Here is a 19,434-nt window from a genome sequence, read left to right on the forward strand (position 1 = left end):
CGCCTCTCTCTCTCTATCCTGTCTCGCTGCCCCTGCGCCTCTCTCTCTCTATCCTGTCTCGCTGCCCCTGCGCCTCTCTCTCTATCCTGTCTCGCTGCCCCTGCGCCTCTCTCTCTATCCTGTCTCGCTGCCCCTGCGCCTCTCTCTCTCTCTATCCTGTCTCGCTGCCCCTGCGCCTCTCTCTCTCTCTATCCTGTCTCGCTGCCCCTGCGCCTCTCTCTCTCTCTATCCTGTCTCGCTGCCCCTGCGCCTCTCTCTCTCTCTCTCTATCCTGTCTCGCTGCCCCTGCGCCTCTCTCTCTCTCTCTATCCTGTCTCGCTGCCCCTCTCTCTCTCTCTATCCTGTCTCGCTGCCCCTGCCCCTCTCTCTCTATCCTGTCTCGCTGCCCCTGCCCCTCTCTCTCTCTATCCTGTCTCGCTGCCCCTGCCCCTCTCTCTCTCTATCCTGTCTCGCTGCCCCTGCCCCTCTCTCTCTCTATCCTGTCTCGCTGCCCCTGCCCCTCTCTCTCTCTATCCTGTCTCGCTGCCCCTGCCCCTCTCTCTCTCTATCCTGTCTCGCTGCCCCTGCGCCTCTCTCTCTCTATCCTGTCTCGCTGCCCCTGCGCCTCTCTCTCTCTCTCCTGTCTCGCTGCCCCTCTCTCTCTATCCTGTCTCGCTGCCCCTGCGCCTCTCTCTCTCTATCCTGTCTCGCTGCCCCTCTCTCTCTCTCTCTCTCTATCCTGTCTCGTTGCCCCTCTCTCTCTCTCTCTCTCTCCTGTCTCGCTGCCCCTGCCCCTCTCTCTCTATCCTGTCTCGCTGCCCCTCTCTCTATCCTGTCTCACTGCCCCTGCCCCTCTCCCCCTCTTTTCTCAATATCCCAGCTTTTCCCTCCTTAATCAAATGTCTTTGCTCTCTCCCCCTCCTGTGTCACTGTTCATTCTCCTCTGCCCCCTTCTGTCTTACTGCCCCCTCCTTTATTAAAGGCCTTTGCTCCTCTACCCTCCTGCCTCTGTCACTCTCTTCTCCTCATGGATCACAGTTACAGTCTTTCCTTACTCTCTCCTATCTCCCATTACGGACTACAATGACGTTGCCTCTCTCCTGCATTTAAACGCACCGCCCTGAGGTCCTAACAGAACACAGCCAGACTTCCAGCACATCCTGCGGCCAATCACAGAGCAGAACTCTCACAGCACACACGCGTCTCATTTTAGAACCGAGGTTTGGAACGCAGACACGGGCGATTTTGTTCTAAGACAGCCAATCAGAGAGAAGGACTGACGTCCCTGGATTGGGTGGTAGTTTGGGGGCGTTTCCTTCCCTCTGCACCCACCAATTAAAGTCCAAGACTCTAACTCCCGTCAGTCAGAATGACGCAATAATACTGAATGTGCCGCACTCATCTGCTCCATAACCCCTATTCATAGAGGTGACTGTGATAGAAGGAAAAAGGGGGTAATATAAAGTCTGCAGTAACATCTACTGCTGCTAATAGGACAGTGTATTGATTAATCTAATACTTGTATTCTATCCTTCATCCTCAACTGCCAGACCGTGCGGCAATGCATGCTGGAACTTGTAGTTCCTCAACAGCTGGAGAGTCACGTGTTGCATGCCCCCTGATTGCAGCGACAGGTCATTCCTTTGCACACTCCCATGATGCATTGCTCATTCCAGGAAGTCCCATCATGCCCTGCTGAGCACAGTCACGTGTGTAAGCTGCTCACACGGAGATGTTACATGTAGTGATGGCCCAGGTGAGTGAGGAGCCCACATACATATACACATTGTTATTACAGATACACTCCTACTCCTGGAGAACTCTATGTTGGTACCAGTGTGGCAGAGGTGTTGGGACCAGCGTGAGAGGGGGCAGAGGGGGTATTTTTGCATACAACTAAATAAGTATTTCTGTTCTGATCTAAATACTTATTACATTTTTTTGACACAACTACTTCTAAAATGGGACTGCTCAGTAATTATTTTGGAGGGGTGCCTTGAAAAAATTATGGAGACTCTAAGGGTGCCGCGGACCAGAGCCGGATTTACACCTCATGGGGCCCTAGGCAAGATATCGGTTTGGGCCCCCCCCCCTTCACACAGTGGCCCCTCACACACACACACACACACACACACACACACACACTGGCCCCTCACACACGCATAATACACGGACGCAGTGGGGACACACATAATACATGGACGCAGTGGGGACACACACACACATAATACACGGACGCAGTGGGGACACACACACACATAATACACGGACGTAGTGGGGACACACACACATAATACACGGACGCAGTGGGGACACACACACAATACACGGACGTAGTGGGGACACACACACATAATACACGGACGCAGTGGGGACACACACACATAATACACGGACGCAGTGGGGACACACACACACACATAATACACGGACGCAGTGGGGACACACACACACATAATACACGGACGCAGTGGGGACACACACACACATAATACACGGACGCAGTGGGGACACACACATAATACACGGACGCAGTGGGGACACACACACACATAATACACGGACGCAGTGGGGACACACACGCACAAAATACACGGACGCAGTGGGGACACACACGCACATAATACACGGACGCAGTGGGGACACACGCACATAATACACGGACGCAGTGGGGACACACACATAATACACGGACGCAGTGGGGGGACACACGCACAATACCAGGACGCAGTGGGGACACACACACTTAATATACTACCCCACCCCTCCCCCAACTTACCTTTTTCCTTGTAGGAGCTGTGGAGTATTCATCCCCTTCACACATGGGACGGCACTTGTGATGTAGTGCATGTCCCATGTGACACACAGCAGGCCACACAGAGGAGGGAGGGAGGAGACCAGCCACCACACCAGCCCCATGTGGCCCCTCCCCCGATTCGCGGCTACCCAACCCCCCCCCCCCCCCCCCACGAGTCGCGGGAGGGGGGGGTGCCGCGAGTCGGGGGAGGGGCCCAAAAAAAAATTTGAATTTTTTTTTTTTTTTTCAAAAAATTGCTCCTGTCCCCCCCAGCTGTGCCCCCCGAGAGCCGCTAGGCCCTAGGCAGGTGCCTAGGTTGCCTAGCGGTAAATCCGGCCCTGCAGCGGACTGAAAAAGTTTGGGAACCACTGTGCTAGCTTATATAATATCCCTTTTTATAAATGGATTAAGGCTTAAGTTGAATCATGCATCCTAGAATGGAGGAGATCTGGCACAGCCTTCCTGACTCACCAGCGAGCTCTAAAGAAGGTCTGAACTGTGCCATTTTATATAATCCTTTTCCTTTCACTAAAGTGAATGCTGATGCAATCAGGACAGTTGACAGTATCATTTTGAGTAAAACAGCTAAGTTTGCAAACAGCAATTATATCCATATATCGCTTAGCAACAAACATTACAACAAATACTTAAGAATACACAAATACTCTGTTGTAAAACCAACATTACATTATACCTTAAGTTGGTAAATAACCATTGTCTGAGCTGAGTTGAAGGGCATAGTCCACTATACTAGGTTTAGGGAAAACATGGCCATAAAAGACAAATAATGTGCTGAAACATCACAGACTTAGTATCTGTTCATAAAGAGACACATAGAAATCAATGATAGACTCCATCTTGTTTCATAATTAAAGGAAAATACCATACTGCTACATTGTCAGCAGTTTACAGAGAGATTGTTATCTTTATTCAAGATAATGGAGTCGAGTGAAATCAGTCTCTCTGTATTGCAATTATTTATTGAGGCATCGTATCAGCGATTTCCTACTGTACATTTAGTGAGTGGAGCATTATTTTATAGTTTCAGTTATGTGTTACAATTGTTTTCACTTGTATTATACTTTGTAACACTGTACAGACTGCTTCATATGATATAGGGTCTCCAGTTGTCTCCTGAGATAATGTATGTATTTAGAATATATAGGCACTTCTATATTCTCTTATATAGTAGCAATATATTTAGGTTCAGGGGAAAGTGTATGATTCCCTATCATTTGTATTATATCTAGCCATTCATTCACTCTTATAGCCCTCTATTTTCTAATTCTGTGACAATAGTTTGTTCGTATCACTTTATTGTGTCTTAGCCTTCAGTAATAACGGGTGGCTAGGTATTGGTGTTCATAGGAAACATTGTGATTTTTATTCTATGTTAATTGGCTGTATATTAGCAGCAACATGTTTCTGCTGCCATTCTGGTCTGTCTTTCCGGACTGTGACGTCAATCCGACGTCCTAACCCAACGTATGTTTCACCAGGAGCTGCTGGGGAATTGCCTGCTGGAGGTGTAGTGCAGGAGCTGCGCTCCTTGATTTATAATCCAGTGGGTCATCTTGTAATCCATGGAAATTTGTCTTGTAATTCACAGTGTAAAGTATGTATCAGGGCCTATAGGGCTGTGTGAGTATAGCGGGTCTGACGTAACCTTCTGCGCCGCGCAGCTGGCCTACCCGGTACTTACCCAAGGTTCAAAATCACCCAGGCAAATATCCGACATAATACAAATAAGTTTATTTAACAAAATGGTGGCACAAAACAGCAATAAACATATTTAAATAATAACAAATAACACTACAGTCTGGGACAGACAACATACAGGGTATAACGAAAACACCTCACCAGTACCCTTGTCACTCTCAGGGACTGCTGTCTACCAATCCAAGCTTATCCCCCTCTCTCCTTTAAGGCTACCAGCAAAGGTAGCGGCCTTGAGTCACTGTCACTCTGCTTTCAGCATACACACAGCTCCCCAAGACCTGGAGAGGTAGACCAGGCTAATGGCAGTACTCCAGGGACCGATTGTCCAGTTCCTGTTGGGCAGAGATTTATATCTCAACGCCAGCCCGACTTCAGCTATTACTTGGGAGTGAATGCCAATTTGCTGTCCTCTAGAGGTCTCTTTTAAGCCCAAAAATGACCTCATCAGCAATTTCAGGATCTGCCTGATTGGTCCTTTTCTGTGTTTACCTTTTCACAGGTAAACATACAGCCAAAGGGATAGCAGATGAGTCACTCCGGATTTAATTAGGGACAGGTATTGTTCTGTGGCTACACAGCAGAGTTTGTTAAAACAGGAGAGATCACAATCCAGACACATTTACATTTAAATACACAATGCAGTCCTCTGTAATTAAACATAGAGCTCTGTCTGTGGGACTAGCACACAGAGACCCACAGCTAAACAAAGACAAGAGACCCCCTGGTGTGCTGTACATTCATACAGGACTGGCAGACAATAACCTTTTTGCCTAGACTGAAACAATGGACTAGTCTGCAAGATAACGATACATGCTGGTAGACCTTTTACTACTTTCAAAATATAATATACACAAGTCTAAATATGACTGAGAAATATGGGGAACCAGAGGGCTAGAAAAAGTACATGTTTTTATAGTCCGCTGTTGACAGGTTGAGGTGATATACCTCGTTTCCCCACAGGCTGGATGAACTGATAGAATGGATTCCTACATCAAAGGGTTAATGTATCAAGCTGAGAGTTTTCCACCGGGTTTGAAAAGGGGTTGCTATAGGCAACATCTACAATCAGATTCTAGCTGTCATTTTGTAGAATGTACTAAATAAATGATAGCTAGAATCTGATTGGTTTTTCAAACCCGCCGGAAATCTCTCAGCTTGATACATTTACCCCCGAATGTTTAATCATTGTGCTGTTGATAGAATTTGGAGGATGGATGTTAATATATGGTATGCAGACTGCATGGCAGCTTAATGTATATATTTTTTTTCTTGAATCAAGTAATATATATATATATATTTTTATTTTTGTTGTACATACAAGGAGAAAATGTACAGAAACAACTCAGATAAAAGAAAAAGACAAAACATAACATAAGTCAGCCGTCAATCAAAGCTTAGTGAGATCAGTGCGGGTAGCATAATGTTTTTCTTCGTACATAAGATGAACATATGGGAGCAGATCCAAATTATAAATAGTCAAATGCATAAACACATATATAAATACAAGCATCACCTGAACTCACAAAACTTATGTAAGCAAAATTGGTATCACATTGGTCAAGCAAGATGAGGTTCACATTTTGCATTAACTAGAGTCTAGACCCACCCTTCTCAGTCTGTGTATGGATTCATACCAAACAGACCAGATTTTGTGATATTTGTGTTCTGGCCGTCTTACAGTATAAGTATATCTCTCATGATCCATAGTATCATTTACTAAAGCCTTTCATTTATAAAAATCTGGTTTTACGTTTGCAAGCCAGTTGCGCGCTATGATAACTTTTGCTAGAGTTATGGCTATAAAAAACAAATATGCAAAGAGGTACACTTAAGTTATCTTCAAGTGATATACCAAATAGGCATGGCTTAGGCTCCAAGGGGGGGGAATCCCCGGTACAACCTCACCAATACACTCCCATACTTTATTCTAGAAAGCGTATACCACCTGACATTCCCATAACAGATGCAAGAAATCCCATCCTGACAACCCACACTTAGGACATTCTGCAGCCAAAGACATTGGAGTATGATATATCCTGTGTAGAATATAAAAATGTATTTGTTGGAAACAGACACAACAGGTGGCGAGTTTTATACTTCTTAGGATGTGACACCACTCCTTCTCTACAATTATACCAATATTAGATTCCCACTTAACTTTAAGAGGTAATAAGCTATTACAAGCTTGATGATAATTAAGTTCCGTATACACCGATGAAATGACTCTACGTCCTCTTATACTCTCTAGTAGTGATCTAATTGGTGAAGTTAACACTATTGGGGAGGGGGGGGGGGGTTGCCAAACTGCGACAGAATAGCATGCCTGATTTGCAAGTAACAAAAGAAAGCCCTCTGAGGGATATGAAAATCTCTTTGAAATTGCTTGAAAGATTTAAACAGGTTTGTTTCATAGAGGTGACCCAACGAGGACATCCCTAGATGATGCCAAAAGCTATCCCCCATTCAGTTTACTCAGTTCAGGTAGAGTATCATTATACCAGATCGCAGTGTCAGCATCCAGCACACTCCCCCCAAGGATTTTATGCCTGGGTCATAATAGGAGCATCTGATCTACGAGATCGACCCAACGGTTCAATGGCAAATAGTGCTGGGGATAAAAAGCAACCCTGACGAGTACCCCTACCCAAATGAAACGGGGTTGAGGTATATCCATTTACACATACCCGCGCCACGGGAGCACGCACGGTACAACAGTTGGAGCCAGTGGATGAATATCGGACCGAAGCCAAACCTACGCAAAACCTCCTACAGGTAAACCCACTCCACCGAATCAAAGGCCTTGGCGGCATCAAGAGATCAGCAAGATGGGTCATCTGTAGATGCATAAATAAATGCCGCAAATTAATGGTTGTGGATTTGCCTGGCATGAATCCAGTCTGGTCCGGGTGAACAATCTGGGTAATGACCGAATTAAGTCTTGTGGCCAGAATTTTAGCGAGGATTTTGACATCAGAGCCCAACAGAGAAATTGGACGATAAGAATCTGGGTACAAAGGATTTTTCCCGGGCTTGGGCAATACAACAATTAAGGCCTCTGACATTGTAATAGGCATCACATCTGAGTCCAGTATTCTAGCTTAGTGTGTATGTAGCTGTGGGACAAAAAAAAACGTACAAATTTTTTTTATACAATTCCACTGGAATACCGTCCGAGCCTGGGGACTTCCCACTAGGGAAGGATTTAATTGCCAACTCGACTTCAAGTGTGAGAGGGGCATCTACCAAAGCAACAGAATCACTAGTCAAACTAGGGAGTTGGGTAGAGTCTCAATATGAGTGGAGCGGTGTATCCGTGAAGGATGCCCTAGAGGCATAAAGTTCTTTATAATAACACAAAAAGGAATTGCCAATATCCAACCCTGCATAATATTTCACACCATTTTGATCGAGAATAGCTGTAATCACCTTATTAGCCCCTTCCTTCAGAGATAAACAGGCCACGTAACTACCGTCCATGTCCGCTACCAAGTACTGTGAGTGTCTAGCAAATTTTGATTTCTCCAATAAAAAATCTGACCACTTACACTGTGCAACCAGGCACTGAACTCTATCCTCCAGTGAACGTGATATCAAATATGTAGCCTCTAAATTTCTACATGACTGTTCCAGTTCCACCTCCCTAGAGCGATTGAACTTTTTAGTATCTGCCACTTTCTTTATAAGTGTTCCCCTCAAAAAGCCTTAAATGCATCCCATAGCAAAGCTGGATTAGCATAAGAATTATCCCCAAAATAGCCTTCCCAAAGTGCTATAAGATCAGCTCCGCCTGCCATCGGCTGCAGCCAGGCTGGATGCAGTTTCCAGAAACGGGTTCCCTTATCTACCATAGTGTCCACCTGAGCCAGAACAGGAGAATGGCCTGATATACCTCTCGTCAAATATTCAATCTTGGACACCAGAGGCAACAGAATAGGGGATAGAAGGATAAGATCTATCCGGGAGAGTGTATTATATGTGGTAGAATGACAAGAAAATTGTCGCACATCTGGATAATGAACTCGCCAAACATCCACTAGCCCCATCCCCTGGAGAAGTTTAGAGAATACCGTTGGACGTGAGCAGTTTATGGGAGTTGTAATAGGAGTCTCTCCATCTGTAAATCATAGGATCAAGCACATTATTAAAGTTCCCCACGCAAGTAACAGGAGTATCTGGAGATTGGGATATGAAGGACGCCGCCTTTTCAACCACCTCGATGCCGTATGGGGGAGGAATATAAATTGCAAGAACTATTACTGGAGAGGAATCAATTATTGCTCTAATTAAGATGTACCTACCATAAGGGTCTAATTGCAGACATTCTAAAGTAAAGCACATGTTTTTCTTTATTAAGAGAGAAACCCCCGTGGAACTTGGAGAGTGTACAGAGTGGTATGCCCACCCCACCCACAGTTTAAGTGCCATTACTTTACCACCATGTAAATGTGTTTCCACCAAGCAAACAATGTCAGGTGTATATTTTTTAAGCTGGGAAAGCACTAAATTACGCTTAACCCTGTCATTTAAGCCCCTTATATTCCAGGTGAGCAGGCGGAGCCCCCCCTACCCCACCGCATGGCTAACCCTTACCATGACATATCAGGTTACATATATCTGAGGATAGCGGGACCACACTGGCGCAATCACCATACAGTTGAGGCATAACATGTACACAACAAATATACATTGTCACATTATGCATTTAAATACATTATGAACCTGCCCCACATTAATCCCACAGAGCTTCATTATCAAAGCATGACAAAGATTTCCACGGCTGACATTAAAGAAAGATAAGAAAAACAAAATATATATATATAAAATAAACAGATCAAACCATCCCTTCCCACCCCGCATACTCAGCGAAACAGTAACAGCTAGAGTACACTTGGATTCCTAAACTGTTAAAGATTACCCCTAAATAATCATGTCTATCTAAATGCAAACGTTGGGAGATTAGCTATTACTAGCAGGGGGCCGCCTGTATTTTAAATCCTCCAACCAATTCTGCCTAAATCAACCCTCTACCAAGAAGCCAAATTATGATTATAGTGAGATAACCTAAGCAGTATTAGAAAACATCAAGTATTAAACTGAATAGAATAAGGAAACTTGAAACTTAAGCTATCAGGTGTCCAAGTCATCATGTGTCCAAGTCCTCAGCCGGCAATCTGCGATCCAACCAATCAACAGCATCTTTAGGCGGCGTGAAGAAGTGTTGTCTCCCATCTGCTGATACGCGAAGCCTGGCCGGATATAACATGGCATATAACAATATGGTTGTTGTACTTAAGGGGGCCATGTTGTCGCACCAAACGGAGAACAGCATCTCTGTCCTTGAAATGTACGATCTTTGCAATAAATGTACGAGGCAAAGCTCCAGGCAGAGGAGCCTGAGGAGGGAGGCGGTGTGCCCTTTCGACCGAGAAATGAGACAAGGCTTCTTTCCCGAATTCTTGAGTCAGCCAATTCTCTAGAAATGCTTCAGGGTTAGAACCCTCTGATTTTTCTGGGAGACCCACAAATCTTAGGTGACTGCGCAGCAGTCACCCCTCCATATTTGAGTTTTTGTTTACATTGATTTATCTGAGTCACCAAATCCACAATCTGCCTCTGTACAGGAGCATCTTCCAGTGAAGAGATTCTATGCTCTGCTTCTCCCACTCGTTCTCGCATTTTTTTGAAGATCGTGTCGGATAAGGGAGAGGTCGGCCTGCACCTCACCTATCCTATCTGTGACCTACTTTTCACTAGTATCTCCTGCAAGGATGGAGAGGTCTCAACGAGTTGTGGACTCAGAGTGGGTGGGTTATCTGATGCTATAGCTGGATGCCCATCATCTTTAGGAGCAGTTGATGTAGCTTGACGAGCGGAACGCTCCAACTGAGCCGTTGCGGGGTTATGCTTTCCCATATCGCTGCGGAAATAGTATATCAGAGTATACAGCAATGAACACCCAGGATTTTTCTTCTCTTTTCTCCCCTTTTTCTTCCTCCTTCACCTGAGACAGTAATACAGAATGGTGTTGAAAGGTTGCTGACCCACAGAGAGTATCCCACTATTACCCTCTTACAAATTATTAACCTCCACGAAGTTTGCCAGCACAGAGAAAATAGCCAATATAATACTGGTATATGCAGCAGGTTTATATGGAATGCAGGAATCGATCCCTGCAACACATTTCCCTGTCAGATTGTGATAAAGAGGGCGCCTGCAGCATGTGGGTATCTAAGATGGCGGATGTTGGCCTTGCAGCTATTTTCCCTGCACCGTGTGGAACAAATAGGGTTGTAACAGGGGGCACAACCCGCTGACCAAGTCATCAACAAAGTCCCGACCGCAGCCTGTAATTACGGATCCAGAGTCGGAGCAGAGGGTGAGGCGGCTTTAAGAACCAAAGTGCACCACGGCCCACGAGCAGCGGTTTCGCACCAAAGGGTATATATTCTGTCCTCCGTAGGAGCCTCACAGACGGCCCAAGAATTACCAGGTGGCACACAGGCGGCACATGGGGAAAGACACGCGCCGGATCACCAGGCTTAAATTCAGTGTACCTGAAAGAAATGACAGGCTGACGTCCAGCACTGAGGTACCGATCGCTTCCCGCCTCACCGACACCACAAGGTCTCGGAGAAGTCCAGAGTCGTCACCGCCGGTTCGGCAGAAGGTATATAGTGTTAAGTTGTAAAGTTTGAGGTATGGCAGTAACCGTTGAGAGGATAAAAAAGGATGAATTATAGCGGATTTGGCGGGAGCGTCCTTCTCCATACTGCTCCAGGCCACGTCCCCTTAATGTATACTTTTAGTTATGTTTCTTGGAATTTAGTTTCTATGCTAATGTTTTCTTATGAAATAGGAATAAGGCTCAAGTATCAGTCGACACCCTTTTGACTTACAGAATTAAATTCAAATATATGATTTGTGTTCTTATGTGTATTACTGCATATATACACCTATTTGCTGGAAATTATATGCAACCACTATATAAGATTTTTCACTTTGCTTGTCTGAGTTCTAATTGCACTGTGTTGTTAAAAATTTAGAGCTGTTGCTATAGCCTCCTACTAAAACAAAACTTATTTTATTCAAAATTATTGGACTTGAAGGTTTATTGGTTATTAGAGATCAATAAAAGCTCCCTGCAAAGGACAACGCAAATTAGAGTGACATTAAATTGATGGGGACTCCCCTTAGCCGATCAGCGTATCAGAAGCAGTGTTCCACACTAGCTGTGATATGATTGGCTGGTAGTAAGGTATGCCTAGTGGCTCTCTGCTTTGATTGTACATCAATAAAGATTACATAAATCTCTACTGATGTGGAATAATACAAATTAATGCTAGGGAGCAACGATCATTTAAATAGTTTCTACATGTAGTGCACAGCTCAATTGAAATGAATGAGCCATTGACATGAATGGGCAAAATACAGAACAAAACAACATTTGTTAACCACGGGTGGGTATGTACACAATGGGCCTGATTTTGAGTTAGGAGCAAAGAAAAGGAGCAACTTTGCACCTAGACAAACCATGTTACAATGCAAGGGGTACGAATTGACTTAATTGTTTGCACGCAAGGAAAATACTGGCTGTTTTTCAGGTAGCACACAAATGCTTTATTTTAACTCCAAAATTAAAGTTGATCTATGACGTGCTGTATCCCAACTATAACTGTCCCTACACGTTAAATTTACCTCCCCCCTCCAATGCAACATGGTTTTGCCAAGGTGCAAATTTGTAATTTTCTTTGGGCCTGATTATGAGTTCGGAGCAATGTGTTTACTTGGAAATTAATCAATTTTTTTCCGTGAACACACTGAAGTGGAACAAGCTGTGTCCAAGAAAATACAACGTAAAGGCTTGCAGTCGCAAATATAAATGCAAATGTGTACGAGCAAATAGAATAGACTGGGTTTTATTTTTGCATGATTTTCACTTGAGTTAACAGCGTGTGCGAGTCTGGAGAGCACGGTGACTATTTTGTGCCAATATCAAATTTCACCAAGGCGTAAAGCGTGTCACACTAATCTAACACATTATTTCTTCTTTATTCTCGAAAGTACACTGTAAAATAACTTTTTTGAACAAAAAATCATTTCAGATTGGCACATCTGCTTCATTGCACTAGAATATATTAATATGCTAAATTCTTATTAAGGATTAATATTGAGAATGAGTTTGTACTATGTACTTTATTTGGATTGTACTGTCCCTCATCTGACCACCACCTGTTTGTATACTGTATACTTTAACTATGTAATCTCATATTTCTCCTATCTTATTCGTTTAGCTATAAGACTGAAGAAAAGTAGTATCGATAAGTGAACAATAATGTACCCTTCTTTGAAAGAAATCTTTGCCTAATCTGGTATAATATGCAAAGCATCCTGCCTTCACTAAGAAAAAATCAATAACGCCCTATTTGGTTGCTACAATTACAACTTAAAGAAAAATACATTCAAGAATGAAATACTCACAGAGGGGCAATTTCTGCCAATAGTACAATCAGACAGAGGCCAACAGATCACAACTTTAAGACAGACCTTTTAGTAATTGACAAAAAAACAGGTATGCAATCTGCTTTGTACTCTGATGTCAACTTTAGTCAAAGGGCAGATGATACAGAATGCGAGAATTCTGGAAGTGATGATTTTTGGGGTGAAACAGAAGAACCTTCCAAGATTGTTGAAGTGGACAATGAAGGGAAACCTTATGTTTGTTCATTGTGTCCGAAGAAATTCAAGAACCTTATATGTTGTAGGACACATGAAAAAAACCATGGTGCTAAGCGAAATCATAAATGTATTGAGTGTGAAAAAAGGTTCCGTACTAAAAGGCAGCTTGAGATACACCAGAGAATTCACACTGGAGTGAGACCTTTTAAATGTCCAGAGTGTCCGAAAAGCTTTAAATCAAAATCACATCTCAATATTCACTTGAGAGTTCACACTGGAGAAGAACCCTATGAATGTCAAACATGTGGGAAAAAATTTAGATATAAGTTTACTCGGGATAGACACTCCAGAATTCATACTGGGGATAAACCTCCAGCCAAATCCGAGAGATATGTAAGTGACGTTTCTTGGGGTGACTCAGAAGAGCCTTCCAGGAATGTTGAGGGGGACACTGGAGAGAAACCTTATGCTTGTTCATTGTGTACAAAGACGTTCACCAACCTTGAATATTTTAGGAGACACCAAAATAACCATGCTGCTAACAGGACGTATAAATGTACCGAGTGCGATACAAGCTGCCGCAATAAAACACTGCTTGAGGAACACCAAAGAAGTCACACTGGAGTGAAACCTTACAGTTGCCCTCAATGTAAACTGAGTTTTGCTTACGCATCATGTCTAAATAGGCATCAACGAATTCACAGTGGGGATAAACCACATAAATGCCCAGAGTGTCTGAAAAGCTTTGGTCGTAAATCACATCTCAATAGACACTTGAGGATTCACACAGGGGAAAAGCCCTATAAATGTGAAATGTGTGGGAAGACATTTAACCGGAAGTTTTCTCGGAATACACATTACAGAATTCATACTGGGGATAAACCTCGAGATGAAGCTGAATCTTCCTGCACAACAGACGATTCGGACGACTGGTGAGATGGAAGCTGCCAATCTTCAGAATCCACACATTTGTTGGATATTTAAAGAGGACATTTAAGCAAAGAAAAACTTGTGACGTGTAGAGTAGAGAAATAAACCTTTAGAAATTAAAAGCTACCACCACTACCAGCTAAGTTTTACTATGTTATGTGCCTTACCTGCCTGACTATTCTTGTAAACCCCCATTTTACCCTTTAAAAGGTAATTAACACTCATCTATTTTCGGTGTTCTGGCTCATTTGATTTCCCCAATACCAGGTGAATATTATTACAGAGGTGAGAAGCTCAATCTGCTGCCAGTATGAATCCACTGACGTTGGGATGACACGCTGTCAATCTATTCCATGCTTTGAAAATACAATCTTCAGAATCCACAAATTTAGAGAACATTTAAGCGAAGAAAAGCTTGTGACATATAGAAGAATAGGGAAATAAACTTAGCTTATCTTTAGCAATTAAAGGCTACCTCCACTACCAGCTTTCATATTTCTGTCACGTAGCACATACTTTTAAACAGAAACAGTTTTTCTGTTATACTGCAGTTTCTATCCAAATTCCATTAACCCTTACTTACCATCTTTAACATTTATGAAATCTCTTAATTATATCTTATTTTAGAACATTGTTAATAAAACAATAAGAAAGCAAATTATTATATCTTTTAACACACGTCTAACACAGAGATAATTTGGAGCAGGAAACTGTAAACTCTTTGCAAGTTGTTAATTAATGAGATTAGTTATTAAAAGGTCATTAGGCCCTCAGTGTTAGGAGCATGTCCATTTACTCCACCACCGTTCTTTATCAAAACATTATAATAATTCTCAAGTATCTTGTGAGTTGACAAGTACAAGCTCCTTCCAGCGGCTGTGTCGACCTCACCACCCCTAGTGTGTCATCCCTGTCAGTGGATTCATACTGGCAGTGTAATAGTATTCATTTGGTACTGAGGAAATCAAATAAACGGGGGTTTACAAGAAGTGTCAGGAAGGTTAGGCAGATAAAATAGTAAAGCTTAACTCTTAGCTACAAGGAACTTAGCAATATGGCCGCAAAGAACAACGTCCATTGAATAATATGTTCTGAGAAATATTAACCACAAAAAAACAGATTTGGACTCAACACCTGTAAAATTGAAGACATAAACCTATTTCTTTTAATTCTGTGACATGTTTGGTATCCTAATGTGTATAAGAAGCTGTGGTGCTTTATGATCTGTGCACATTACTTTTCTGACTTGTCTGTCCAGATCAGGCCTGGCCAACCTGTGGCTCTCTTGATTTTGTGAAACTACAAGTCCCAGCATGCCCTGCCAGGTATCGGATGGCTATCTACTGGCAAAGCATGCTGGTGCTTGTAGTTCAACTCCTAGAAAGCCACAGGTTGGCCTGGTCTAGATAGTCAGTGCTGCATCATTGACAGGACTGGGCTGATCTGCTGTAATACTTTATCAATCTGCAAGTAAAGAGATTATCTTGAAATAATCATTATCTGCGCCTGGACATCGAGTTATTATTCATCATACGGGTGTATCAGTATATATTTTTCAGACGTTCCATAGTAGATATTCTTGACCTGGCATTTACAATCATACTGTGGGAGTTGAATGTGAAACAATATGGAGTCAAACAAGCAGCCATTTTATGATATAATTAAGCTAAGATGTATTTTGACATTATATACTTGCACAATTTGTTTATGACCTCAGTAAATTGATTGGGACTCCCCTTAGCTGCTCGGCTTCTCATATGCCGTGATATAATTGGCTGGTAGTAAGGGATTTCCAGTGGGTCTCTACTTTGATCACACATCAATAAAGTTTAATTGATTCTCTACTGAAGTGGAAAAATACAAAATTAATAATGCTGGGGAGCTCCATTCATTTCTACGTTCATTTTAATAGTTTCTACATGTAGTGCACTGCTGAATTGAAATGAATGAGCCATTGACATGAATGGGCAAAATACAGAACAAAACAACATTTGTTAACTACGGGTGGGTATATACACAATGGGCTTGATTTTGAGTTAGGAGTAAAGAAAAGGAGCAACTTTGCACCTAGACAAACCATGTTACAATGCAAGGGGTACGAATTGATTTATTTTTTTGCAAGGAAAATACTGGCTGTTTTTCATGTGGCACACAAATGCTTTATTTTTACTCCAAAATTAAAGTTGATCTATGACGTGCTGTATCCCAACTATAACTGTCCCTACACGTTAAATTTACCTCCCCCTCCAATGCAACATGGTTTTGCCAAGGTGCAAATTTGTAAATTTCCTTGCTCCGAACTCATAATCAGGCCCAATGTGTTTACTTGGAGATTAATCATCTTTTTTCCGTGAACACACTGAAGTAGAACAAGCTGTGTCCAAGAAAATACGACTTGAAGTCACAGATATAAATGCAAATGTGTACGGGCAAATAGAATAGAATGGGTTTTATTTTTGCATGATTTTCACTTGAGTTAACAGCGTGTGTGTTTCTGGAGATCACGGTGACTATTTTGTGCCAATATCAAATTTCACCAAGGAGTAAAGCGTGTCACACTAATCTAACACATTATTTCTTTTTTATTTTCGGTAAGTGCACTGCAAAATAACTTTTTGGAAAAAAAAATCATTTCAGTTTGGCACATCTGCTTCATTGCACTAGAATATATTAATATGCTAAATTCTTATTAAGGATTAATGTTTAGTATGAGTTTGTACTATGTACTTTATTTGGATTGTACTGTCCCTCATCTGACCACCACCTGTTTGTATACTGTATACTTTAACTATGTAATCTCATATTTCTCCTATTTTATTTGTTTAGCTATAAGACTGAAGAAAAGTAGTATCGATAAGTGAACAATAATGTACCCTTCTTGGAAAGGAATCTTTGCCTAATCTGGTATACTATACAAAGCATCCTGCCTTCACTAAGAAAAAATCAATAACACCCTATTTGATTGCTACAATTACAACTGAAACAAAGAAAAATACATTCAAGAATGAAATACTCACAGAGGGGCAATTTCTGCCAATAGTACAATCAGACAGAGGCCAACAGATCACAACTTCAAGACAGACGTTTTAGTAATTGACAAAAAAACAGGTATGCAATCTGCTTTGTACTCTGATGTCAACTTTAGTCAAAGGGCAGATGGCACAGATGATACAGAATGCGAGAATTCTGGAAGTGACGATTCTTGGGGTGAAACAGAAGAACCTTCCAAGATTGTTAAAAGGGACAATGGAGGGAAAGTTTATGCTTGTTCATTGTGTCAGAAGAAATTCAAGAACCTTAGATATTGTAGGACACATGAAAAAAACCATGGTGCTAAGCGAAATCATAAATGTATTGAGTGTGAAAAAAGGTTCCATACTAAAAGGCAGCTTGAGATACACCAGAAAATTCACACTGGAGTGAGACCTTTTAAATGTCCAGAGTGTCTGAAAAGCTTTGGTCGTAAATCACATCTCAGTAGACACTTTAGAGTTCACACTGGAGAAAAACCCTATGAATGTGAAATGTGTGGGAAAAAATTTACATATAAGGTTACTCTGGATAAACACTCCAGAATTCATACTGGGGATAAACCTCCAGCCAAATCCGAGAGATATGAAAGTGACGTTTCTTCGAGTGAATCAGAGGAGCCTTCCAAGGTTGTTGAAGAGGACACTGGAGAGAAACTTTATGCTTGTTCATTGTGTACAAAGACGTTCACCAACCTTAAATATTTTAGGAGACACCAAAATAACCATGCTGCTAAGAAGCCGTATAAATGTACCGAGTGTGATAAAAGTTGCCGCAATAAAATAGAGCTTGAGGAACACCAGAGAAGTCACACAGGAGTGAAACCTTACAGTTGCCCTCAATGTAAACTGAGTTTTGCTTACTTATCATGTCTAAAGAGGCATCAACAAATTCACAGTGGGGATAAACCACATAAATGCCCAGAGTGTCTGAAAAGCTTTGGTCGTAAATCACATCTCAATAGACACTTGAGGATTCACACAGGGGAAAAGCCCTATAAATGTGAAATGTGTGGGAAGACATTTAACCGGAAGTTTACTCGGAATACACATTACAGAGTTCATACTGGGGATAAACCTCGAGATGAAGCTGAATCTTCTTGCACAACGGACGACTCGGATGACTGGTGAGATGGAAGCTGCTGCCAATCTTCAGAATCCACACATTTGTGGTATATTTAAAGTGGACTTTTAAGCAAAGAAAAACTTGTGACATGTAGAAGAATAGGGAAATAAACTTAGCTGGTAGTGGGGGTAGCCTTTAATTGCTAAAGATAAGCATTCATATTTCTGTCACGTAGCACATACTTTTAAACACAAATGTTTTCTGTTATACTGCAGTTTCTATCCAAATTCCATTAACCCTTATTTACCATCTTTAACATTTATTAAATCTCTTAATTATATCTTATTTTAGAACATTGCTAATAAATCAATAAGAAAGCAAATTATTATATCTTTTAACAAACGTCTAATACAAAGATAATTTAGAGCAGGAAACTGTAAACTCTTTGCAAGTGGTTAATTAATGAGATTAGTTATTAAAAGGTCATTAGCCCCTCAGTGTTAGGAGCATGTCCATTTACTTTCACCACCTTTCTTTATCAGGACATATTCAAGAGTCCAAATAATTCTCAAGTATCTTGTGAGTTGACAAGTACAAGCTCCTTTCAGCGGCTGTGTCAACCTCACCACCCCTAGTGTGTCATCCCCGTCAGTGGATTCATACTGGCAGTGTAATAGTATTCATCTGGTACTGAAGAAATCAAATAAACGGGGGTTTAGAAGAAGTGTCGGGAAGTTTAGACAGATAAAATAGTAAAGCTTAACTCTTCTTAAGCTACAAGGAACTTAGCAATATGGCCGCAAAGAAGAACAACGTCCATTGAATAATATGTTGCGAGAAATATTAACGACAAAAAAAAACAGATTTGCACTCAACACCTGTAAAATTGAAGAAATAAACCTGTTTCTTTAAATTCTGTGACATGTTGGGTTTCCTAATGTTTATAAGAAGCTGTGGTGCTTTATGAGCTGTACACATTACTTTTCTGACTTGTCTGTCCAGATCAGGCCTGGCCAACCTGTGGCTCTCTAGATGTTGTGAAACTACACGTCCCAGCATGCCCTGCCAGCTATCGGATAGCTATCTACTGGCAAAGGATGCTGGGGCTTGTAGTTTAACACCTAGAAAGCCACAGGTTGGCCTGGTCTAGATCGAGTCACTGCTGCATCATTGAAGCACTGATCTGATCTGCTGTAATACTTTATCAATCTGCAAGTAAAGAGATTATCTTGAAATAA

At 42.0% G+C, this 19,434-nt stretch overlaps 2 protein-coding genes across 3 annotated transcripts in view; both read left to right on the plus strand.

Moving 5' to 3' along the window:
* Positions 1-19,434, plus strand: part of LOC142102116 (uncharacterized) — a 28,277-nt gene extending 8,843 nt beyond the window's left edge. Inside the window, exon 3 of the transcript XR_012679208.1 lies at positions 18,937-19,434. The gene's annotated coding sequence lies outside the window, so the exon portion shown is untranslated. The remainder of the gene's footprint in view (positions 1-18,936) is intronic.
* Positions 1,332-19,434, plus strand: LOC142102118 (uncharacterized). 2 transcript variants are annotated; one of them, XM_075186757.1, is made up of 3 exons: positions 1,332-1,735; positions 12,787-14,103; positions 16,928-17,215. In XM_075186757.1, the coding sequence occupies exons 2-3, from the start codon at positions 13,067-13,069 to the stop codon at positions 16,947-16,949; spliced, it is 1,059 nt and encodes a 352-aa protein (XP_075042858.1). In that variant the 5' UTR covers positions 1,332-1,735; positions 12,787-13,066; the 3' UTR covers positions 16,950-17,215. The 2 variants fall into 2 exon arrangements, with proteins under 2 accessions (XP_075042858.1, XP_075042859.1); XM_075186758.1 differs by having other exon boundaries at positions 1,354-1,735; positions 12,787-19,434.

This window comes from Mixophyes fleayi, chromosome 9, assembly GCF_038048845.1.
Source record: "Mixophyes fleayi isolate aMixFle1 chromosome 9, aMixFle1.hap1, whole genome shotgun sequence".
Taxonomy (NCBI): Eukaryota; Metazoa; Chordata; class Amphibia; order Anura; family Limnodynastidae; genus Mixophyes; species Mixophyes fleayi.

Bases quoted from the DNA above. Each gene is read 5' to 3' on its own strand.
- LOC142102118 (XM_075186757.1), top strand. From the start codon at position 13,067: ATGCAATCTGCTTTGTACTCTGATGTCAACTTTAGTCAAAGGGCAGAT. The intron at 14,104-16,927 runs GTGAGATGGAAG...TTATTTGTTTAG, and splicing joins ACAGACGATTCGGACGACTG to CTATAAGACTGAAGAAAAGT.